This window comes from Pipistrellus hanaki (genome assembly GCF_964339955.1).
Source record: "Pipistrellus hanaki genome assembly, chromosome: 7".
Lineage (NCBI taxonomy): Eukaryota > Metazoa > Chordata > Mammalia > Chiroptera > Vespertilionidae > Pipistrellus > Pipistrellus hanaki.
Window position 1 is genome coordinate 9,652,396 of NC_140509.1, and position 18,463 is coordinate 9,670,858.

Genomic DNA, 18,463 nt, shown 5'->3' on the forward strand with positions numbered 1-18,463 from the left:
GCCCGCATGCGAGGCGTCTGAGTGGGACAACACTGACATTTCAACCAGGCACCGGAGGGGAGGGCCCGGCGGGATTCCACAGAGCAAAGGCCACAGGCCCAACATGGCCCTCCTCTGGCCGGTGCCCTGCGTGCGGACGTGGCTGCCTGTGGCAGACGGACCTGGGAGCCAGGGCGGCATCAGCTGGTCGCCTCCGCTCTCCGCCTAGTGACCCCCGCGCTGGGCACCCTCTTTGGGCTTCCGTGAGCTCTGCGGCCTCCAGACTGTAGATCACTCGGCCCACCTTGTCGGAGAAGTCCAAGTGTCTATGCTTGGGGAGATGAATGGCGTAGGTGGCTCAATTACCACAGTGGGCAGTGGCTCAGAGGCAGAGTCTGGCTTCCCAACCAGACCATTTCCTGGCTAATGGCTCAAATTTATTGTCAGCTGAAGTGATCGCATGCTAACGGGCGCTCAGTGCCACCATCCATCCTGGTGCTGGTTCTGCGGAACAGCACAGCCGCCCAGGGCCGGCGGGACTCACGGGTGATGGATGCCCTGCAGGCACTGGCTGTGGCTGATCGTTGCCCCAGCACACCCACGGCTGCAACCACAGGGGGCATACCCCTTGCTTTCGTACCATCAGAATCATTAAGTAAATGTCAGCTCAGAGTGAACACAGGCCCAGGCACCCTGACCAGAAGCCCACCACCATCTCCTCCCGCCTGAGTCACCTCCCCTGCCTCTGCTCTGGGCTGCAGTGCCCAAGGCCATGGCCCCAGGAGGTGGCCTCCCCAGCTTTTGCTCCTCCCCTCTCCATCTGTCCCCGAGGAGGCTGTGGACCACACAGAGGCCGGCGTGCATGCAGGGCAGTGACCTTGGGAGGGAGGCCCTGGTGCAGGGCAGCCCCAGGAAAACCATTGCTGGTCCTGCTACTCGCCGCAGCCTCACTTAGGATTCTTCCAAAGCTATCCCTCCTCCTGTCTCTTCACCGTCCTTTCTGCTTGAACCCCACACCCATCTCTTGGCTTCTAGTCAACATTTCTCTGGTGGCAGCCGCTTAGAGCCTGGCTTGGGGATGCTCTCCGAGGCTTCTGGCCCCCAGAGGCCAGTCTGAGCTGAGGCAGCTCCTGCTGGCTTTCCAGCCCACTGTGGCCTCCTCACACCCGCCCCCCCCCTCTCTCTCTCTCTCACACACACACACACACACACACACACACAAACACATTGAGGTGTGCTGACATCTGATCTGAAGTCTGAGTCCCTCAAAATTCTACCCTCTGTTACCTTAGCCTCACCGCCGGGCCCAGTCTCCGTGGCTTGTCAGAGAGAGGCTAGCAGGAACCCTGGCAACCCCCATACCCAGTCACGTCGCTGTCACACAGGATGCAGCCAGTCGGTAGTGTTCTCAGGACACACACAGCCTCTCGGGGGACAGTTTCTATGGTGTCTATGGGAGTCTGTGCTGGCCCTGCCTCCCATAACGATGAGGGATGGTCAGGCTGGGAGATTGTCTTGACTGGCTTATGAGAGAAATGTCAGGGCTTTTAGGAACTGGGTTGAGGATCCGTGATAAAACAGTCTCCTCTCACTTTTGGAAAACGTATCTGCTATTAGGCAATTTGTTCGGTCAATATGCTCATTTGGCACAGATGTATCATATACAGCCCAAAGGTCTGAGACAGCGCACAGTGGGGCTGGCACATCTTCCAAGTAAGATGGCAAGAGGCCGTAGACAAGCAAAATACCCACGTCAACATTGGAAAGAGCCGAGAAATTTTTGAAGAGAATTTCTTCAAAGGAGCTAGTGCTTGCCTTAAGCCCACTTATCTTCCTATTGGGGCGATGTGTGTGGCATTCCCACAACAGTAGTCACAGGGCTTGAAGGAGACCACTCAGAAAGCTCAATCAGCGTCCTCGGGAGTGTGAGTGTGAGTATGTGTGTGTGTGTGTGTAGAATGTGTGTGTGTGTGTGTGTGTGTGTGTGTGTGTAGAATGTGTGTGTAGAATGTGTGTGTGTGTGTGTGTGTGTGTGTGTGTGTACAGTGGGCTGATGTCTGATGTCTGATTCCCATTCAGGAATTTTAGAGCAGGGATTTTCAATCCTGTGCAGCAAGAATTGTTAAGTCAGGGGAACTGATCTCCTTTCCCTTAGATTGTTAAATTAAAAAATGATTCCTGCCAACACAACAATAGCCATCCGATGTGAGTGAATCAAAATTATACCTATTTTTTGTCAGATCAGCAAATAATATATTTTTTGGTGTGCTGCAAATTTTAACAATTAGTTTGTGTGCACCAAGAGATGGAAATGGTTGAAAATTGCTGTCCAGAGAGCAGGGTGTGGGCTGATGATGTGCTAGGAGCAAGAGTGAGGAGCTGCCGCTGTGTCCCTGTGACCCTCACTGGGCCAGCCCATGTTTAACCACCAGCTCTTAGAAAACAGACAGACAGACAGACACACACACCCTGACTTGAGGTGCTGCCACTCTTGTGGGGGACATTTTCCCATCACAGCCGATGCTCCTGTTTGGAGCTGGAAGAGCTGGGCACAGAAGCCTCATGAGCCAGCTGCTGAGGCCCAACAGACTCTCCGGCCTTTTACTGAAGACTCAGGTCCCTTTAATAGGGCCACCTAGAAGGGAAGCGGGACCTTAGCAGGCAGGGGCCTGGCAGTGGACCCCAGGCACTGGGGCTGTGCGTTGGACACATTCCATTTGCTTCTCCAATCCCACCTCTGCCCTCTTCCACTCTCTGGCAAAGGCAATGGGTCCCAGAGGTTGGCTGGTAAAACACTGGCCTTCCTGCCCCTCTCCCCACTCCCCTTCCCACCCTGCTTCCTGGCCGGGCTCAGCCAATGGGGAGAATGGGCAAGTGACTGGAGTGACTGGAGGGTGGGAGGAGAAAGAGGCTGAGGTAGCTCCGCCTCCCCCATGCCCAATATCTTTGCAGGTGCCCTGAGCTGGATGCACTGCTTGAAGGTCACGGCTCTCCTCAGACGGCTAGAGACACCCTGCACAGTCCTTTTCCTCATCAAGTCCCGGCGCCCACTCACTGCTCTGCTCGCTCCTTGCTGCTATTACCACCTATGGGGTGCGGCAGTCTCCCTACACTCTGCTCTCACCTTTGTCAATAAACCTTTATTCAACTCTCTTCACAACACATGATTTGAGGGTGGCCATCTGCTTCCTGTTTGGACCCTCACCTATATAGGTTCCAAGTGGGTGAACATCTGTTCGAATTGGGTGGTTTCCCCACGTGAGGAACCTTCAGGTGAGGGACCCCCAGGGACCCTCACCTGAAGGTTCCCTTTGGCTCTTCCCCCAAATGAGGAAGAGCCAGCTTTAGCCTCTACCAGGTCCAGAAAGCACAGAGCCATGCTCCAGCAGCTCCAGTCAGCGGCCCTTTCTCCCTTCTCCTCCCCACTCCTGGGTCACTGAGCTTAGCAGATGGGGAGGACCTGAGTTAGGGAGACAGGAGCTGACCTTGTATCCCATCTTCCTGGCAGGTCGCCTTAGTTGCGGAAGGAAGAGAAGTCTTAGCTTTGAATGAAATTTGAGTTATTGAGACTATAGTTATAACGTAGAATGACTAATGTTGTTCTATTGTTGGTTTTGTTTGTCATTACACCCCAATTTCTACCCAAGGACAGAGGAAGAACTCTTTCCACTGTGAGGATTAAAGAGACAGGGACAGTGCGGCGGGCCCGCCAGGCACACCAGCTTTAGCTGCTGAGACAGTGAGCCTGGAGGAGAAATGAGGAGTGAATTTGTTTTCATCTCTAAGCAAAGCGGTAGTGAGGAAAATGAAGGTTAATCAGAATCAAATTGGGATTCGTTTTTTTACTACCTCTATTATCACAACAATTCCGCTGACACGGTCATTTTATTTGATCTCCGAACTCTTGGAATCGAATCCTTTGTAGAGTTCTGGAAATTATTGTAAACCATTTTAAAGACAAAAACGTTCGGAGAATTATATAAATACCACGCACACACCACCTCCATGTTTTGAATAATCTAGTTGCCACAGTCAGTTCAGTTTTTGTTTTTGAACTTGAGCGCTGCAGAGCTGGCAGGAGCCCCCACAATGCCCTCCCCAGTCACTCTCCTCTGCCCCTAAAACAGCCCGCCTGCTCTCAGATTCTCACTTTATACTTTAACTAGTGACCCAGTGCATGAATTCATGCACATTGAAAGGAAATTAATTAGAAGGTGGCCTGTGGTATGGGACTGGGCAAAACGGGCCAGAAATGCCCTGGAGCCAACCTCCCTCAGGCCCTCTCCAGCCTGCCGCACCTGGGGTGGTGCAGTGGCTCCGGGGCATCTGCAGAACGAGCGGGGTCTCTCTGGCAAGTGGGGTCCCTTGGCCTATCCTGTGGAGATGGGGTTGAAACTGACTCTTCCACATGGGGTCCCAGAGTGTGAGAGGGCACTTTACAAAGTTGCTGTTGTATAGGGTGTGGAACACAAACTCAAGTGTGCAGTAAACCAAATTCGGGGCCAACAGTGCCCAGCAACAACATAATCCAGGGCTGAAGGTAAAATCACATGGCCCGGTGAGGAATTGGGCTCCCTCCTCTCTGATTTCAGGGTGTGTTACCACTGCCAAGTCACCATAGCTCAGCAGCTCCTGCATTGAGCACCTGCCCCTGGTGATCAGTGCACATTATAGTGACTGGTCACATGGTCAGACACTTAGCATATTAGCCTTTTATATATATAGATGCCAATTAAACATGACATAGCTAGCTCTTGACCTGAGAGGAGGTGGCATAGTGTTCTCTTTGTAAATATTTGTTGGCCTGGACCCCTGTACATGTATGCTTTGTGCATCTTTCTGTATTTATGTTGTCTTTCACAACAAAATGTACAAAGCTTCTACTCCATCTCCCCAATAAACAGTATTAAAAATTTGAGGACTTGCATAAATGGTATTATTCCATATATAGTTTTCTTTCTTTCAATCATTAATAATTTTCTTTCTTTCAATCACCACTATGTTTTTGAGATTTATTCCCAGTGTTACATGCAGATCTAGTTTATTCATGTTGAACTCTCTACAGTGTTCCATGGTATAACTATATTGCAGCTATAGCTCATCTTTCCACCCTGTCCTGAGACCTTGGGCTCCTCTCCTGTTTTTGTTTGTTTGGCTGTTTTCTGTGTGAGGACAATGCTGCGATGAGCACCGGGGGCAGGTATGTGACACCCCTCTGGGGGCATGTTTCTGGGCATGGGCTTGGCAGGAGTGGGGTTTGCATGGCTTCAGTTGTGCCAGATATTGCCAGAATTGTCCCCAAATGGTTGTTCATAGACTTTATACCATTCACTTTCCCTGCCTGCTTCTCTTTTCCTTTTTTTTTTTTTTTTTTTTTTTCCTGAATGGGAACTTCGCTCCTCTGCGCCCTGAATGCCACCAGCCCACAGCTCTGCCCTGATGGACTACATGTCTCTCTTGCATGAACACCATGGTTTCCCGAATGGACACAAGTATTTCCAAACCACCACTCAAAGCTTCCTGTTGGTTGTTTGGAACACGGCACCTATTGTGTCTGAGCACAGATGGCCCCGTGTTCTTGTTGGGAGGTCACTCCAAACGCATCACCTTCTTCAGAGAAATGGGAAACCCATCACACACACAACAGAATTGGTCCCGGAAACACAGTGACCTTTTCCGGGCTGAGATTTCCAAGCAGGAGCAGTGGTCTTTGTCATGTGTAAGGGAGAGAGCTAGCAGGTGATGGGGGGACCAGCCATAGTAAACTTCAGTCTACTAGAGTAGATTCTACAAGACTAAATTCTACCAGAGTTTTGTTTTCTATGTTTGATATAAACTGAGATTTTGTCTCTCCTCCCCACCCCCCAATTCATACATTAAAATTTAGTCTCCAATGTGATGGTGTTTGGAGGTGGGTCTTCAGGAGGGAATTTAGGTCATGAGGACGGAACCCTCATGAATGGTACTAGTGCCATTATGAGAAGAGGCGAGAGAGCTCACTCACCCTCTTTCCACGTGAAGACACAGTGAGAAGTCAGCAGCCTGCCACCCAGGAGAGGGGTCTCACCAGAACCCGGCTGGCACCCTACCTCAGGCTCCCAGACTCTGGCACCGTGAGAAGTAAGTCTCTGTTTACCAGCCACTGGGTCTGTGGTGATTTATTATGGCAGCCCGGGCTGGCCAGGACATTGGTCAAATGCCTCGTTCATTCAAAGTATCAGACGTGGTTTCAGCATATTTGGGAGATGAATGGCTAGGCAACTGATGGCAGGATTATTAGCAGCAGAGTCCTGGATCCGCTGCATTTGTGCACAGAACAGGGGCAAATAGTGCTCTAGAGCAGATTTGGGAACTGTGGTACCCCCACAGCTGTGCCTGTTGTGCTGGTGGCTCAGCACCGTGGTTGGCTCTGGCTAGGGTTGCGTCTGCTGCCTGGACGTCTGGTTTGTTTGGTTCCGGCTCTCAGAATCCCAGACCATGACAGTTCTGCTCCATCACATGGACACCGTGCTCGACCCTCATGCCAGCCCAGTGAGCAGATGTTCTCCCGTGGAGAAGGAAGTGGAAATTCAGGACGATTAATGGAGCAAAGCCACAGGATAGCACGTGGTAGAGGCATGACTCCGCAGGGGTCTCCTGAGTCCAAGGTGAGGGCTCTTTTGACTAAAGCACAGCTGCTGCTCACAACTGGCCCCAGTGCTGATGCTATGGCCCTTCTGTCTTTCAGGTTGGACTACTCAGAGTCCGGAGCCTGGGCGATGGGAGCTGGGCAGGGAAGGGGGTGGGGAGCCTTCTCAATCCCAGCCTCCGCCTTGAGCCTGGAAACTTGGTCAGGGACCTGGCATCACCGAAGCTGGTCCTATGCTCACAGGAGCCAGGGGTTAGAGTGGACTCAGGGGTGAGACTTTGTCACCGGCCATACTGAGCCACCGAGTCCTTTTGGACGAACTGACAGGCCCTCTCAGCCTCTGGCAGCTGCTTTCTTTACATTCTGCATTTTGACCTCCATCTCCGAGAAGATGGAAACACCGCTAACCCACCCCCACCCTCCACATCTCCTCACCAAGACTGCTGTTCCCGCCGTCCTGAGGACCCTGCATTCACACGGAGGGAAAGCTGCGTGCCCCGAGGGCCTGGAGAGCTAGGTTCCTCTGTTCACGCTACACACCATCAGCAGGTGCCCGCTCAGGCTCAGGGCCTGCACTGGGCACGACTGTCATTTGGCCCAACCACCCCATTTTACAGCTGTTGGAACCTGGGCCCAAAGCCCTTTGGCTGGTGTCTAGTGTGTCTTTAAGGCAGGAATTTGATCCTTGAGATATCACTGATTTATTCAACAAACATTTACGGAGGACCTACTGTGTGCCCATCACTGTGCTCGGTGTTGGGGAGACAGACAAGAGAGAAACATACCACGTGGTAAAGTCCAGAAGAAACACACAGCTCTGGGAGGGGCAGCCGGGAGACCTGCCTTTGTCTGAAGGAACGAAGACGTGCTAAAAGCTTTGGTTGAATCAGGGTGGGTGAAACTCCCAGGCCTGCCTCCTGCACAGTGTCTACCTTCCCCCCGGGGGGGGGGTCCCACAGGGCCCACTGTGAGCACCTCGCGCTGGGCGATGCCAGGGTCCCCCAGTTCTGCCTCAGCCAGCGGCTCCTCTGCCCATGGGGAGTGCCTGCTTCACCCATGGCCTGGGCCGTGCAGGTGCTCAGTGAGCCGGGAGAGTACACAGATGACAGCCTGGCCTTTTGCTTTCTCTTAAATGTGTTGCCCCCGGATGCAGAATTCCAAAAAGCATTGCAGACCAAAGAGCAATCTTAAACCATTTTACACCGAGTGGAGAAAGTGGCATCCGCAGAGGCCTCTGTTCAGCGACAGCAGGATCGCCACTAGGGGTCACTGCAGGAACTCTGTTTGGGGAAATGAGCTGTTTGGAGACACTCAGCTGGAACAATGCAGTGGAATTGGGAGCCCTGGGCTTTGGGGCCTCCCATGCTCCCAAGGCTTTCAAGACCCCGAGCGCTGGGGACAGGGTGCTGAGGACGGCTGTGGCTGCCTTATTTCCACGCCATTTGGACCTGCCAATGGCATGCTTGTGGAGCTTTTCTTTAATTCATCTTCGTTGTTGTTGCTATCTCCTGTGACGTGCCTGTAATAGAGGCCACGGAATGTTCCAGCAGGTCATGCTTTCACAGAAGTTGGGGCAGTGATAACTGGAGACAGGTGTGGTGCCATCCAACGAGGGCCGAGCTTCTCAGGGGCAGGACTCCCCACTTCCTTCTTCCACAGACCGACCACTCAGCCCCCAGGGCGAGGCCGGGCAGGCAGGGCGTGTGGCCCGTGTGGGGCTCTCGGGGCAGTCTCAGACCTGTGTGCCCGCAGCAGACTCAGTGAGAGCTGGCCCTCCCTGGCTGGGCTGGGAGTGTGTGTGCCCAGGGAACAGCCAGGCAGGGGGAGGGGAAGGCTGGGGTGGAGCTCGGGGTGGAAGATGGATTTGTCAGGCCCCAGGCAGCTGGCAGTGCTGGGAACTCAGCGACCACCTGGGGCCCTCTCTTTCTGCACGGCCTCTGACTCAGACCTCCTTACTGGCAAATGCTCAGCGGCTCCACTGGCAGAAAGGTAAGGGCTCAGGCCCATGGTCCTCAATGAACCCTCCTCTCAGCACTCCCCACTGCTTCAGATCTACTCCCCCAAAAGTCATCCAACTCCCCCTCCACATATAACACACATGACATACACATACACCACACAATAACCACAGACACCACACACACATCACGTACACTACACATAGCACACACACAGTACACACAAATCCCACACACCACACGCACCACACATAGTACACACATAACCACACAGAACACACACATACACCATACACACATAATCACATGTACCGTACACATACCAGTACTACACATAGTAGACATACCGCACATGCCACACACATCATGCATACCATACATGTCACACACCCACACAGACCCTACTCATGTCACACACCCCACACATCCCACGCACACACCCCCACACACCACAACAGCAGCCCCCTCCCTGCACTCTCCACTGGGGTTCTGAGTCCTGCCCCTTCTCTAAGCCCAGCCCAGGCTGTGGTCTCAGTGACCTCCAGGCCATGCCCTCAGGTGCGTTCCCTTCCGAGCTTTGGCCAGTCCCTCTCCCTGCCACGTTTCACAGCCGCTCAGCAGGACCTGTGTCTTTTACACTTTAGTCACAGGCACTTGATAGGATTCTGAGGGCAGCTGAGCGAAAGCCAGTCCCTGGTCAGATACTGCTCAGAAGAGACACTGAGCAGCCGGCGCCTGGGGCTGGGCCCCCCCCCACCCCCCATCCTCCTCCATCCTCCTGCATCCTGCTCCATCCCGCTCCGTGGGCCACCGCAAGCAGGTTCTGGTGCGGGAACTTGGCCGCACACCCACACTTCCTGAGCTGAGCTGCAGTGTCCGCTCGTGCTCTTACGGGGGTCGGTGTAAGGATTGTGCCTGAATAACATTTCATGCGTTCTATAGGACCGCAGTGGGAGATGTTGCTCATGAAGCCACTCTGCCCTCCACACGAGGGTCTGCACGATAGATCCCGGCTGTGTGTGGTTCCAGGAGAAATCCTGTTTTTGCGGATGAATTAGTGAATGCACTTCCTGTTGTCAGAAAAGGAGCTGGCGCTCGGTGCTTCTCTTTCTGCCTCGCGGCTAGATAAGGGAGAGGAATTTATCGCCTGCGAGTTATAATCTGCTCAGCTGTGGGGTCCAAAAGCACTTACTCCTTCCACCGCTTTTAATGGACATATTTTATTTTATGTTCCCATGTCTCATTATACTTCTGCAAGATGTGTGGGTCTGGAAGCCATCTGGGGAAGCACTGATTGGGCCTATTTATTGCCCGTGCTGGCTGCCGGGGTACAAAGACTCCTCCGACTTTCGGGGAGCCCACGCTTTAGCGTGGAGAACAGCTATGGAAACGGATAATTACAAAACGGGCTGGCGCTCTCGCAGAGGTGTGTGGGCTGGAGGACAAAGCCGGCGTGGTGACTGGGGTGGGGAGGTCACGGAGGAGGTCACGGTTGAACTGCTTCAGGGACTGCAGTGGGAAGAGGACACAGTGCCACAACACATATGTGTCTACATCTGAAATTGGATCGAGTTTTCTCTGTGCATGTGGCCCCTCCCCCTGACTAGGGCAGGCATCCGCACCCTGCCCTCTGTGGACCCACGATGCCCTTGTGGCATGGGTGAGGGCAGCGCAGTGTGGGGAGGGTGGGAGCTTGGGATCTGGAGCTGCGCCTTTGTGTTTGCACCCTTAACTGAGCGACATTAGGCAGGTGCGTGTAACCGTTTTGAGCTTTAACGGTAAAGCCAGGGCAACAGTCATGCCTGCTTATGGGTGCTTTAGAAGCATCCCAGGAGGAAACCCAGGCAAAGAGCGAGGAGCCATGAGGCTCTTTATGAAGCTCACGGTGAGGAACTGAGAACGGCTGCTGAGTGTGTCCTCCGCATTGTGACAACACCGTGCCACCGCAGCCAGGAACACAAAGTGGGGGAAACACACGGAATTCAAGACACTAGCTGAATCTAGTTCAAGTAGAATCGTTCCCAAATGCTGCTTAAAGGACCTCGTGGCGCAAATGCTGCTTAATTTAAAAAGAACATTGTTGCATTGTTTCCCTCCAGGGGTCTTCAAACTACGGCCCGCGGGCCACACGTGGCCCGCAGAGGAGTCTGATCCGGCCCGCCAGGTTTTTTGGGCAGTGAGCGCAGCCGAGGTGTTACAGTAGGAATTAGTAGTTCATATAGTCCGGCCCTCCAGCTCTCTGAGGGACCGTGATCTGGCCCCGACTTTAAAAAGTTTGAGGACCCCTGCAACAGTGGGTGGGAGTAGGCCCCGCACCAAGCCCACCAGTCACTTTTGCTTGTACGTGACATTGTTAGAACTGGCCACTGATGTGTCTCCCACAGAGCCCCTCGGACACTGGCTGTCGCATTTGGGGGCTGCTGGGCCCGCCTCGCTTGCCCCACTCTGTCTGCCTTGGTTTCCCTGCCCACTGACTTCATGAAGGACAGGGTTCCGTGGGAGGCAGGCCATGAAGGAGGGCCGCCAGAAGTGGGTAGAAGTTATTATGAGAGCACACGCACAGGCACGTGCATGTGTACGTGCATGCACGTGTGCACACACATATACATACACATGCAGAAGCTGGCCTCTCAGTGGATACTTGTCTGTGCCAGTGGTGTGATGGTAAATGTGTAACACAGACTCCATGGGGAAAGGAGCCCCCATTTATAACATGAGTCAGTTCCTTGGTGTAACCAGGGGTCCTCAAACTTTTTAAAGTGGGGGCCAGATCACGGTCCCTCAGAGAGCTGGAGGGCCGGACTATATGAACTACTAATTCCTACTGTAACACCTCGGCTGCGCTCACTGCCCAAAAAACCTGGCGGGCAGGATCAGACTCCTCTGCGGGCCGCATGTGGCCTGCGGGCCGTAGTTTGAAGACCCCTGAAACGCTCCCACCATGCTGACCTCAAGCTGCCTGGGCCACGTCCTGAACGTGGACTAAGGAGACACATGGGGAGCCCACCATCAAATGCATCTCCATGAGACAGACCCCACGATGTCAATGACCTCACGTGCAGAGATTACAGTAAAATGTGGTAAATTAATCAGGAAGGGGTGGATTTGGGTCTTACTTTTTTGTTTTTTTCAATGTAATTTACTTATAATTGTACTAGAGGTCCGATGTACGAAATTCATGCAAGAGGAGACCTTCCTTCCCCAGCTGCCGGCACCAGCATCCCTCTGGCACCCAGGGTCCTGGCTTCCCTCGCAGCCCTGGCTTCATCCGGAAGGTCGTCCGGTCTAATTAGCATACTATGCTTGTATTATCATAGACATAATTAGCTTTTAACACGAGCTGTGTTTAACCACAGCTCATAAGTTCCTGAGTGGGTAACACGCACTCTTATGACACGGCCGGCGGCACGCCCTCTGACAGCCCTGGGCCTGGCCTCCCTTCACCAGCCAGTCTCCTCCACACGACAGTCACCCAGCCCCGCTGACCGGCATCGTCAGAGGCACACACAGGAGGCAGGCTGGCAGGCTGACCTCCCTCAGTCCTGGGGCTGCTCTTTATTTCTGATGTAATCAGCAGTTGTTGAAACGACCTTTATTTTTACTGAAACCAAACAACCAACCTTCCAGTTCATCAAGTTACCAGGGTCACATGGGTCATTGTCCTGACCCTGGGCTGCCCTCCATTCTCCTCGAAGTCCCGGGTGCTGAATTTCTCAGGTCCTGGCCTCTCCAGGGCCAGGCCACCCTGGAGAGGCTCTTGGTTTGGGATAAACACACTGCATATTTAACCAGAGCCCCCAGTGTGCTTGGTCCCCGGCTGCAGAGGAGTGAGCTGGCCCTGCCCAGTGCCTGTCCCGTCAGCCTCTCTGGGGTTGCAAGCTCCTCCCAGCTCCCTTCCTCAGTCACATGTCCCAAGGGAGCATTTTCTGCAGATGTCACTGCTTAAAGGGGGCCAAAGGCCTCCAAGTTAGCATGTCACTAGGCTGTTTAGTGTCTCATTACTAATGTGAGGAAGTGCATATACCACTGTGTGGGCAAAGCAGCATGAAGCTGAAAGCACCAGTGTCCGAGTTTCACACTGAGAAGCCCTGTGACCTCAGGAAGTCATCAGATCGCCTTCATACGGAAAGTGCACTTACCTGTTGGCCAGCAGTGTGGATGGAAGGAGACAGAGGCTGCTTTTACCGCCAGTCCTCACTGAAGGATAAGCTAGCAGTGGCTCTCGAAAGCTTACAGTAGGCCTCTGAGAGGCTGGGACATGGGATGAATTTACTTTGGGGTGTGGCGTGGACCAGGTCAGGAGGATGAGGCAGCGGCAGGGAGTGTGGAGTGCCTGGTGCTGACGCTGGGAGCAAACACACCGGTGGGGGAAACTGGACCCTGGGAGGAGGGGTGTTCGCAGGAGGCTGCACTGACCACACTTTCCTCCCCTTCCCAAGGATTTGGGCGGGTTATGTTTCAGCTGAGGGTGGGGTTCCAGGCAGGGGAGCTGGTGTAACCCTCATCTGCCTCCCGCAGACTCCACGCTGCACTCACCTAGAGCTGCTTGCTGCAGGTGCCGCTGGGTGATTTCCTCCTTCAGGTGACCTGTGGGAGACGCAGAGGAACACCGTAAGTGGGCGGGAGGAAGACGGCCTCAGGAACATGGGTCAGGCTGAAGAGAAAGGAGAGTAAGGGAGACAAAAGCAGGCACAGCTCCCAAGAGGAGCCCCTCTCTGCCTGCATTTTGTTGGAAGCAGAGGCTGCAAAGGCCGGGGTCTTGGCACATCACTGCCAATACACAGCTCACCTTCGGGGCCAATCATTTTGGGGGTCACTACGTAGTCTGTTACTGGAGATCTTTGCTAGGGCTCTGGTCTCTTACAGAGGGATGCAGGGTTGATGATTTAATAATTCACAGGGCGGGTTTTAAATCCACTTAATTCTTTGTAGCTATATGAGATTGTGTCAAAAGATGGTAGTTTGAGTTAATCAAAACCTTAAGATAAACACAACAGTAGATCATTTGGTATGAAGCACACATAATTCTAGGTTGTATTAATAAAGGTACCGTGTGTATATCAAAGGAGGTGATAGCAGTCATCAGACCATAGTTGGTAGTTCTAGGAGCTACTCTGTATAAGGAACGTTAGCAAAATAGAAACTATTTAGAAGATGGTAACTGGGATGGCGAGGGGTCTGAAACTATGCCAGATGAGAACTCTCTGAGGGTGACCTGAGGCGTTTGGATGGGGCAGAAAATACTTGGAGGGAGAGGAGGAATGGAGATAACTGCTGTCTTAACAAATCTAAACATTGTCATGGGGATGAGAAAAACATTTATTTTTGTCCTACTGCTGAGGGCAAAAGTCAAGTTGAGTGAAGGCAGAGATGGGGCTCACTATGAGGAAGAAACAGCTCATAAAGAGGACTGTCTCAGCATGGATTAAGTTGTTTCAAAATGGACCAGCCTCCGTCCCTAAAGCTCTAGGAGTTCCTGCTCGAGGGAGGGAGATGCCGTGGCCCGGGGACGTGTTTATGTGCGAGGGCTCGGCACACCAGTTAAAATGTCAGTTTGTCTATATTGCCTGTCCCAGTGGGGAGATGTGGTCAGGCCCCTGGGGGATTCCAAGGGAGCCTGGGAACCTCCTCACTCCCTGCTCTCACATATTCCTTTCTTCACACAAAGCAAGTTCGACGCCTCAGAGGCTGCAGCTGAACTGCAGTCAGTGGAGGGGTCACAGGAGACCTTGCCGCCCACTCACACTTCTCGGGCACTCTTAGAGGTCATTATGCTTAGCTTCCACCAAATTTAGGGTCCCTTCTACAGAATGAAATGGTCATTTCCCCTCCCACTTATATGTGTCCAGGCTGTCCCCCTGATGATGCTGGGTAAGGAGATACTGAGGTGGCGGCCACACCTGCTTCCTTGTGCTTTCAGACTCCGACCGGCCAGCTCTGGGAGAGCAGAGAAAGGATCCTTGGATCTTTTCTTGCTGGCAGCGCTGGCAGCGAGAGCCCTCCACCCCTCAGGGTGCTAGAATTCCTGCACTCAGAGGTGTCCTTTCTGGTTAAACCAGCTCCATCAGCTCCCTCTCGGAGGCTGCTGTGCAGCTGGGCCCAGGAGTGCACTGAGCCAGTCTGTATCTTCACAGAGAGGAAGCCAGGGAGCGGGCGCAGCAATGATTGCCCCCAATTTCCAGTGGGGAAGTGGGAACTCAGGGGGTGTGCTGGGAGGGAGTTGGGAGGTGGACACCGGCCCAAGGATAAGCATTGAGAAGGCCTGGAGCCAACAGGAACACAACCTGAACCGCAGGCCAGCCCTAGCCCCAGCCCCAGGCCAGCCCAGCCCCAGATGGGACCTCCCCGGCCCCGCCTGAGGGACAAGACCATCACTATCTCCATCAGCGGGGTCGAAGCTGGAGTGAGGGGAGCTGCTGGGCGGGACCTCAGCAGCATCAATATCACTGACGAATCTTCAGAAAGCACAGCACACACTCTTCAAACAAAAGGCCCCGGTGCTGTGCCAAACAGCACACACGTAGACTCGCCTGTCTGCTTAGCGAGGCCATCGGGGCTTTCTCCTGCCCTCAGTGGGGAGAGCCATTCCCCCAGGCCGCGCCTGCTTCCTGGGGCCTGGCAGCGGGAGCCGCCCAGGAGCTGGGCACCTCCTCCCAGTGACACCGCCAGTGACCTGCTCCTGTGGCGCCTCCTTGACCCTTGCCCTTCCCACCACGGTCCTCCCTGACCTGAGTCTCCCCGATGACGTGCCCCTGCCTCGTGTACTGCCCCAGAGGGCGCTCAGCCTGGCCTGTCATGACCTCCAGCTCCAGCTGGAAAGGCCGCTCCCTGGGCCAGGCCCTGAGAAGCGCCTTTGGAAGGACCAGGTCAAGGACCTCCACAGCCCCAGCCTGGGAAGAGCTGCTCATGTGAACAAAGACAGGACTTGGCCACCAGAACTGAACGTTCCATAAACGCCACAGGCATCCTACCTGCTCGCGGAACAGCGAGCCCTTCCTAGGGGACAGAAGGCCCGTCTGCGTGACGCTCCATGTTGCTAACGGCACGTTTCAGATGTTTTACGGATGCTCTGTTTTGGCGAATCGGCTAACATCTCTCACCACGGGGCAATTTCTGTTTTTGAGATCGTCCCAAACAAGCTTCTAAAAATAGCCCAATGGCTGATAGCTAATTGCATTTGCCAACAGGACCATTCCTCGCGCGGAGATAAGCCTGCAATCGGCGGCATCTCGCAGCGCCCCGGCTCTTGGCAGCGGGAGGAGCTGCGGGGGTGGGGGCTGCGGAATCCACCCCGCACGCAGCTTGCTGTCATGAGCACGGTGATACATGTGCTGGTCTTGGCATGGGTTCCTGGACACGTCCCCATGCCGAGGTATGGTAAAGCGATGAGACGGAAACAGAACTCCCAGCCCGGGGCAGGAGGTGGTCCGGGAGGGAGGCCAGGGAGGGGAGCAGGGCTGGCTTGGAGAAGCGTGGTAATTGGTCACTGTGTCTCCAGGAATTGACGACAGTACCTGCCAGACATGTCCCTCTCTTTCTGATTCACTAATTGATAGAGCGGGGATGGCGGAAGCAGGCAATGGGGTGGTGTATCAGATCACGCTGGCCCCTTATCCCTTGATCCTTCCAGGAATCTTGAGTTACAAGAAGTCAGGAATTATCACATATGATGGGGTGGGGGTGGGGTTCCCCAGAGGAGATACACAACCTGCAGGGTGTGCGTTCCGCACGGTTCGGTTTCTCTGTACCAAGTCATGCGTGTGAAAAGTATTATCACCATGCAGAAAAGTATTACCACTTATTTTTCACACTGATGTTCAGTCGTCTGGGTCAAACAGTTTTCCTTAAGCTTCACAGTATACTTTGCATGCTTGTTAGTTTGGAATCAGTCACTGAGCCAAGCTGCTCAGCTGGTCTGGAGAAGAGGGTCTGCTGGGCCTCACCGAGGGTGTCGATGCAGCCACAGGCGGGGAATATTGACGCTCATCTGCTATAGGGTAAGCTCTGTGCTCCAAGGGCTGTAGACTGTGAATGCTCCTGTACATGCAATGTAAATGCAACTGGAAGCAAATGCTCTCCTAGCTCAGGGAAGTTAGCATGCGACAGGGGACGGCAAACAGGTGGCCGAGTGCTCTTCCCTTATAGCTGGACCCACGCTGACCCTGCTCCTTCATTGTGGACGGTTCTCTTTCAAGCTGAGCCTGAGCTTGGCTTTTTTGTTTTTTTGTTTTGTTATATTTTCGTTGATTTCAGAGAGGAAGGGAGATGGAGAGAGATATAGAAACATCAATGATGAGAGAGAGTCACTGATTGGCTGCCTCCTACATGCCCCCCACTGGGGACCAAGACCACAACCTGGGCATGTGCCTGGACTGGAATGGAACCATGACCTCTTGGTTTATAGGTTGACACTCAACCACTGAGCCTCACTGGTCAGGCTGAGTTCGGCTTTTTGACACAGTACTTTGGGCAGCTAAAACCAGCCACTTGGGTTGGATTTGAGGTGAAGCCAACCTCGTTGCCATTTTGATTATAGTAGAAAGTTATTACAAATTTGTTGATAGACCAAGTTCAGTTCAAATCCCAATTCTGTCACTTCTTAGTTGGGCAGATTACTTAACATCTCTAAACATCAATGGTATCATTTGGAAAAAAAAAAAAGAGAATAATGCTGTAACTGTGATACTATTTGCCTTATCGTCCCTCAGGATTCTGGGAGCATTAAGGGAGAGCAGACGTGTGGAGCCGATACACCTCATGAGTTGTAGGTATTAAGGCACTTTCCGACACGGAAAAGATATCAAGTACATAAGATGACAGGTCCTGGTGGCTAACTGTCAAACTGACAACAGAGATAAGTTTGGAGGAGGGAGAGGCGGGTCAGTGGCATTAGCAAAGGCATCATTACCGACCCTCAGACTTGAGCAGATCCCCAAAGGGCAGATCTGTTAAGGTGGGCTTGGCAAAGGCATTCCGGCCAGAGAAGACTAGACGGCTGGGCATTTGGGTGAGCAGGCCCATTTTTAATGAAAGGGCAGGTATACATTGGCTGGGGCTGGGCTGGGAAGGGGGGGGGGTTTGAATGGCGGTATAGGGTTGGGGGAGACCGAGTCTATTCATACTGGAGTCCAGGGTCCTGGGTGATCTCTATTTGTGAAAGCGATGGGCTTACTCTAACCCGAATGTGTCACCTTGAGATGAATTGCCAACAAGCAGGGCTGTGTAAATCCTTCCTCGCCTCTTCTCCTTGTTAATCCACTTTTCATCGGGTTTTATCTAAACTTGCTTGAATCGTCTGAATATCTATGGAGACAGGAGAACCACCTCTTTGCACAGTAGCCGTGGTGGATCAAATAAAAACAGGAGAGACTGTCAAGTAAGCTTGGCTGGGCTGGATGACAGGACATATTTCTGAAGCCTGGACGTGAGACGCAATGTAAAACGGCGAGTGCAGCCAGACCTCAGCTTGCAGGGCTCGGGGGCCGGGGCCGGGAGGGTGACTAAAAGGACACACGTGAGACCTGGCCCAGAGTTGGATGCTGCAGGCTGGGGTGAGACCCCCATCACCCAGCGTGTGAGTGAAAGGGGACTGAGAAGGAAACAGTGCTACCAGGTGCTGCTTGGGACTCTGGTTCACAGCCCGTGGCACCCAGGGAGGGAGAAAGGGACACAGTCAGCCCCTCCAGCTGGGAAGCCCAGTTGCCCGTGACTCCATGGCCAGGTCAGCCACAGCCCAGAACTGCCCTGCAGTGCCCCTCCAATGACCACTGTTAACCGCCACTTCCGGATGGGGGGCCTGCAGGGTCTGTGAGGCGGAGAGGGGTGAGCACCAAGGGACTCAGAGAGAAAGAAAGAAAATGTGTTTCATTAAAAATGGGCCTGCTCACCCAAATGCCAA

At 53.5% G+C, this 18,463-nt stretch overlaps 1 protein-coding gene across 1 annotated transcript in view; it reads right to left on the minus strand.

The window, feature by feature from the left end:
* KIF6 (kinesin family member 6) overlaps nucleotides 1-18,463 on the minus strand; it is a 354,123-nt gene that overhangs the window by 22,641 nt on the left and 313,019 nt on the right. The window contains exon 16 of the mRNA XM_084890084.1: nucleotides 13,102-13,152. Within this exon, the coding sequence (XP_084746210.1) occupies nucleotides 13,102-13,152 (51 nt within the window). The remainder of the gene's footprint in view (nucleotides 1-13,101; nucleotides 13,153-18,463) is intronic.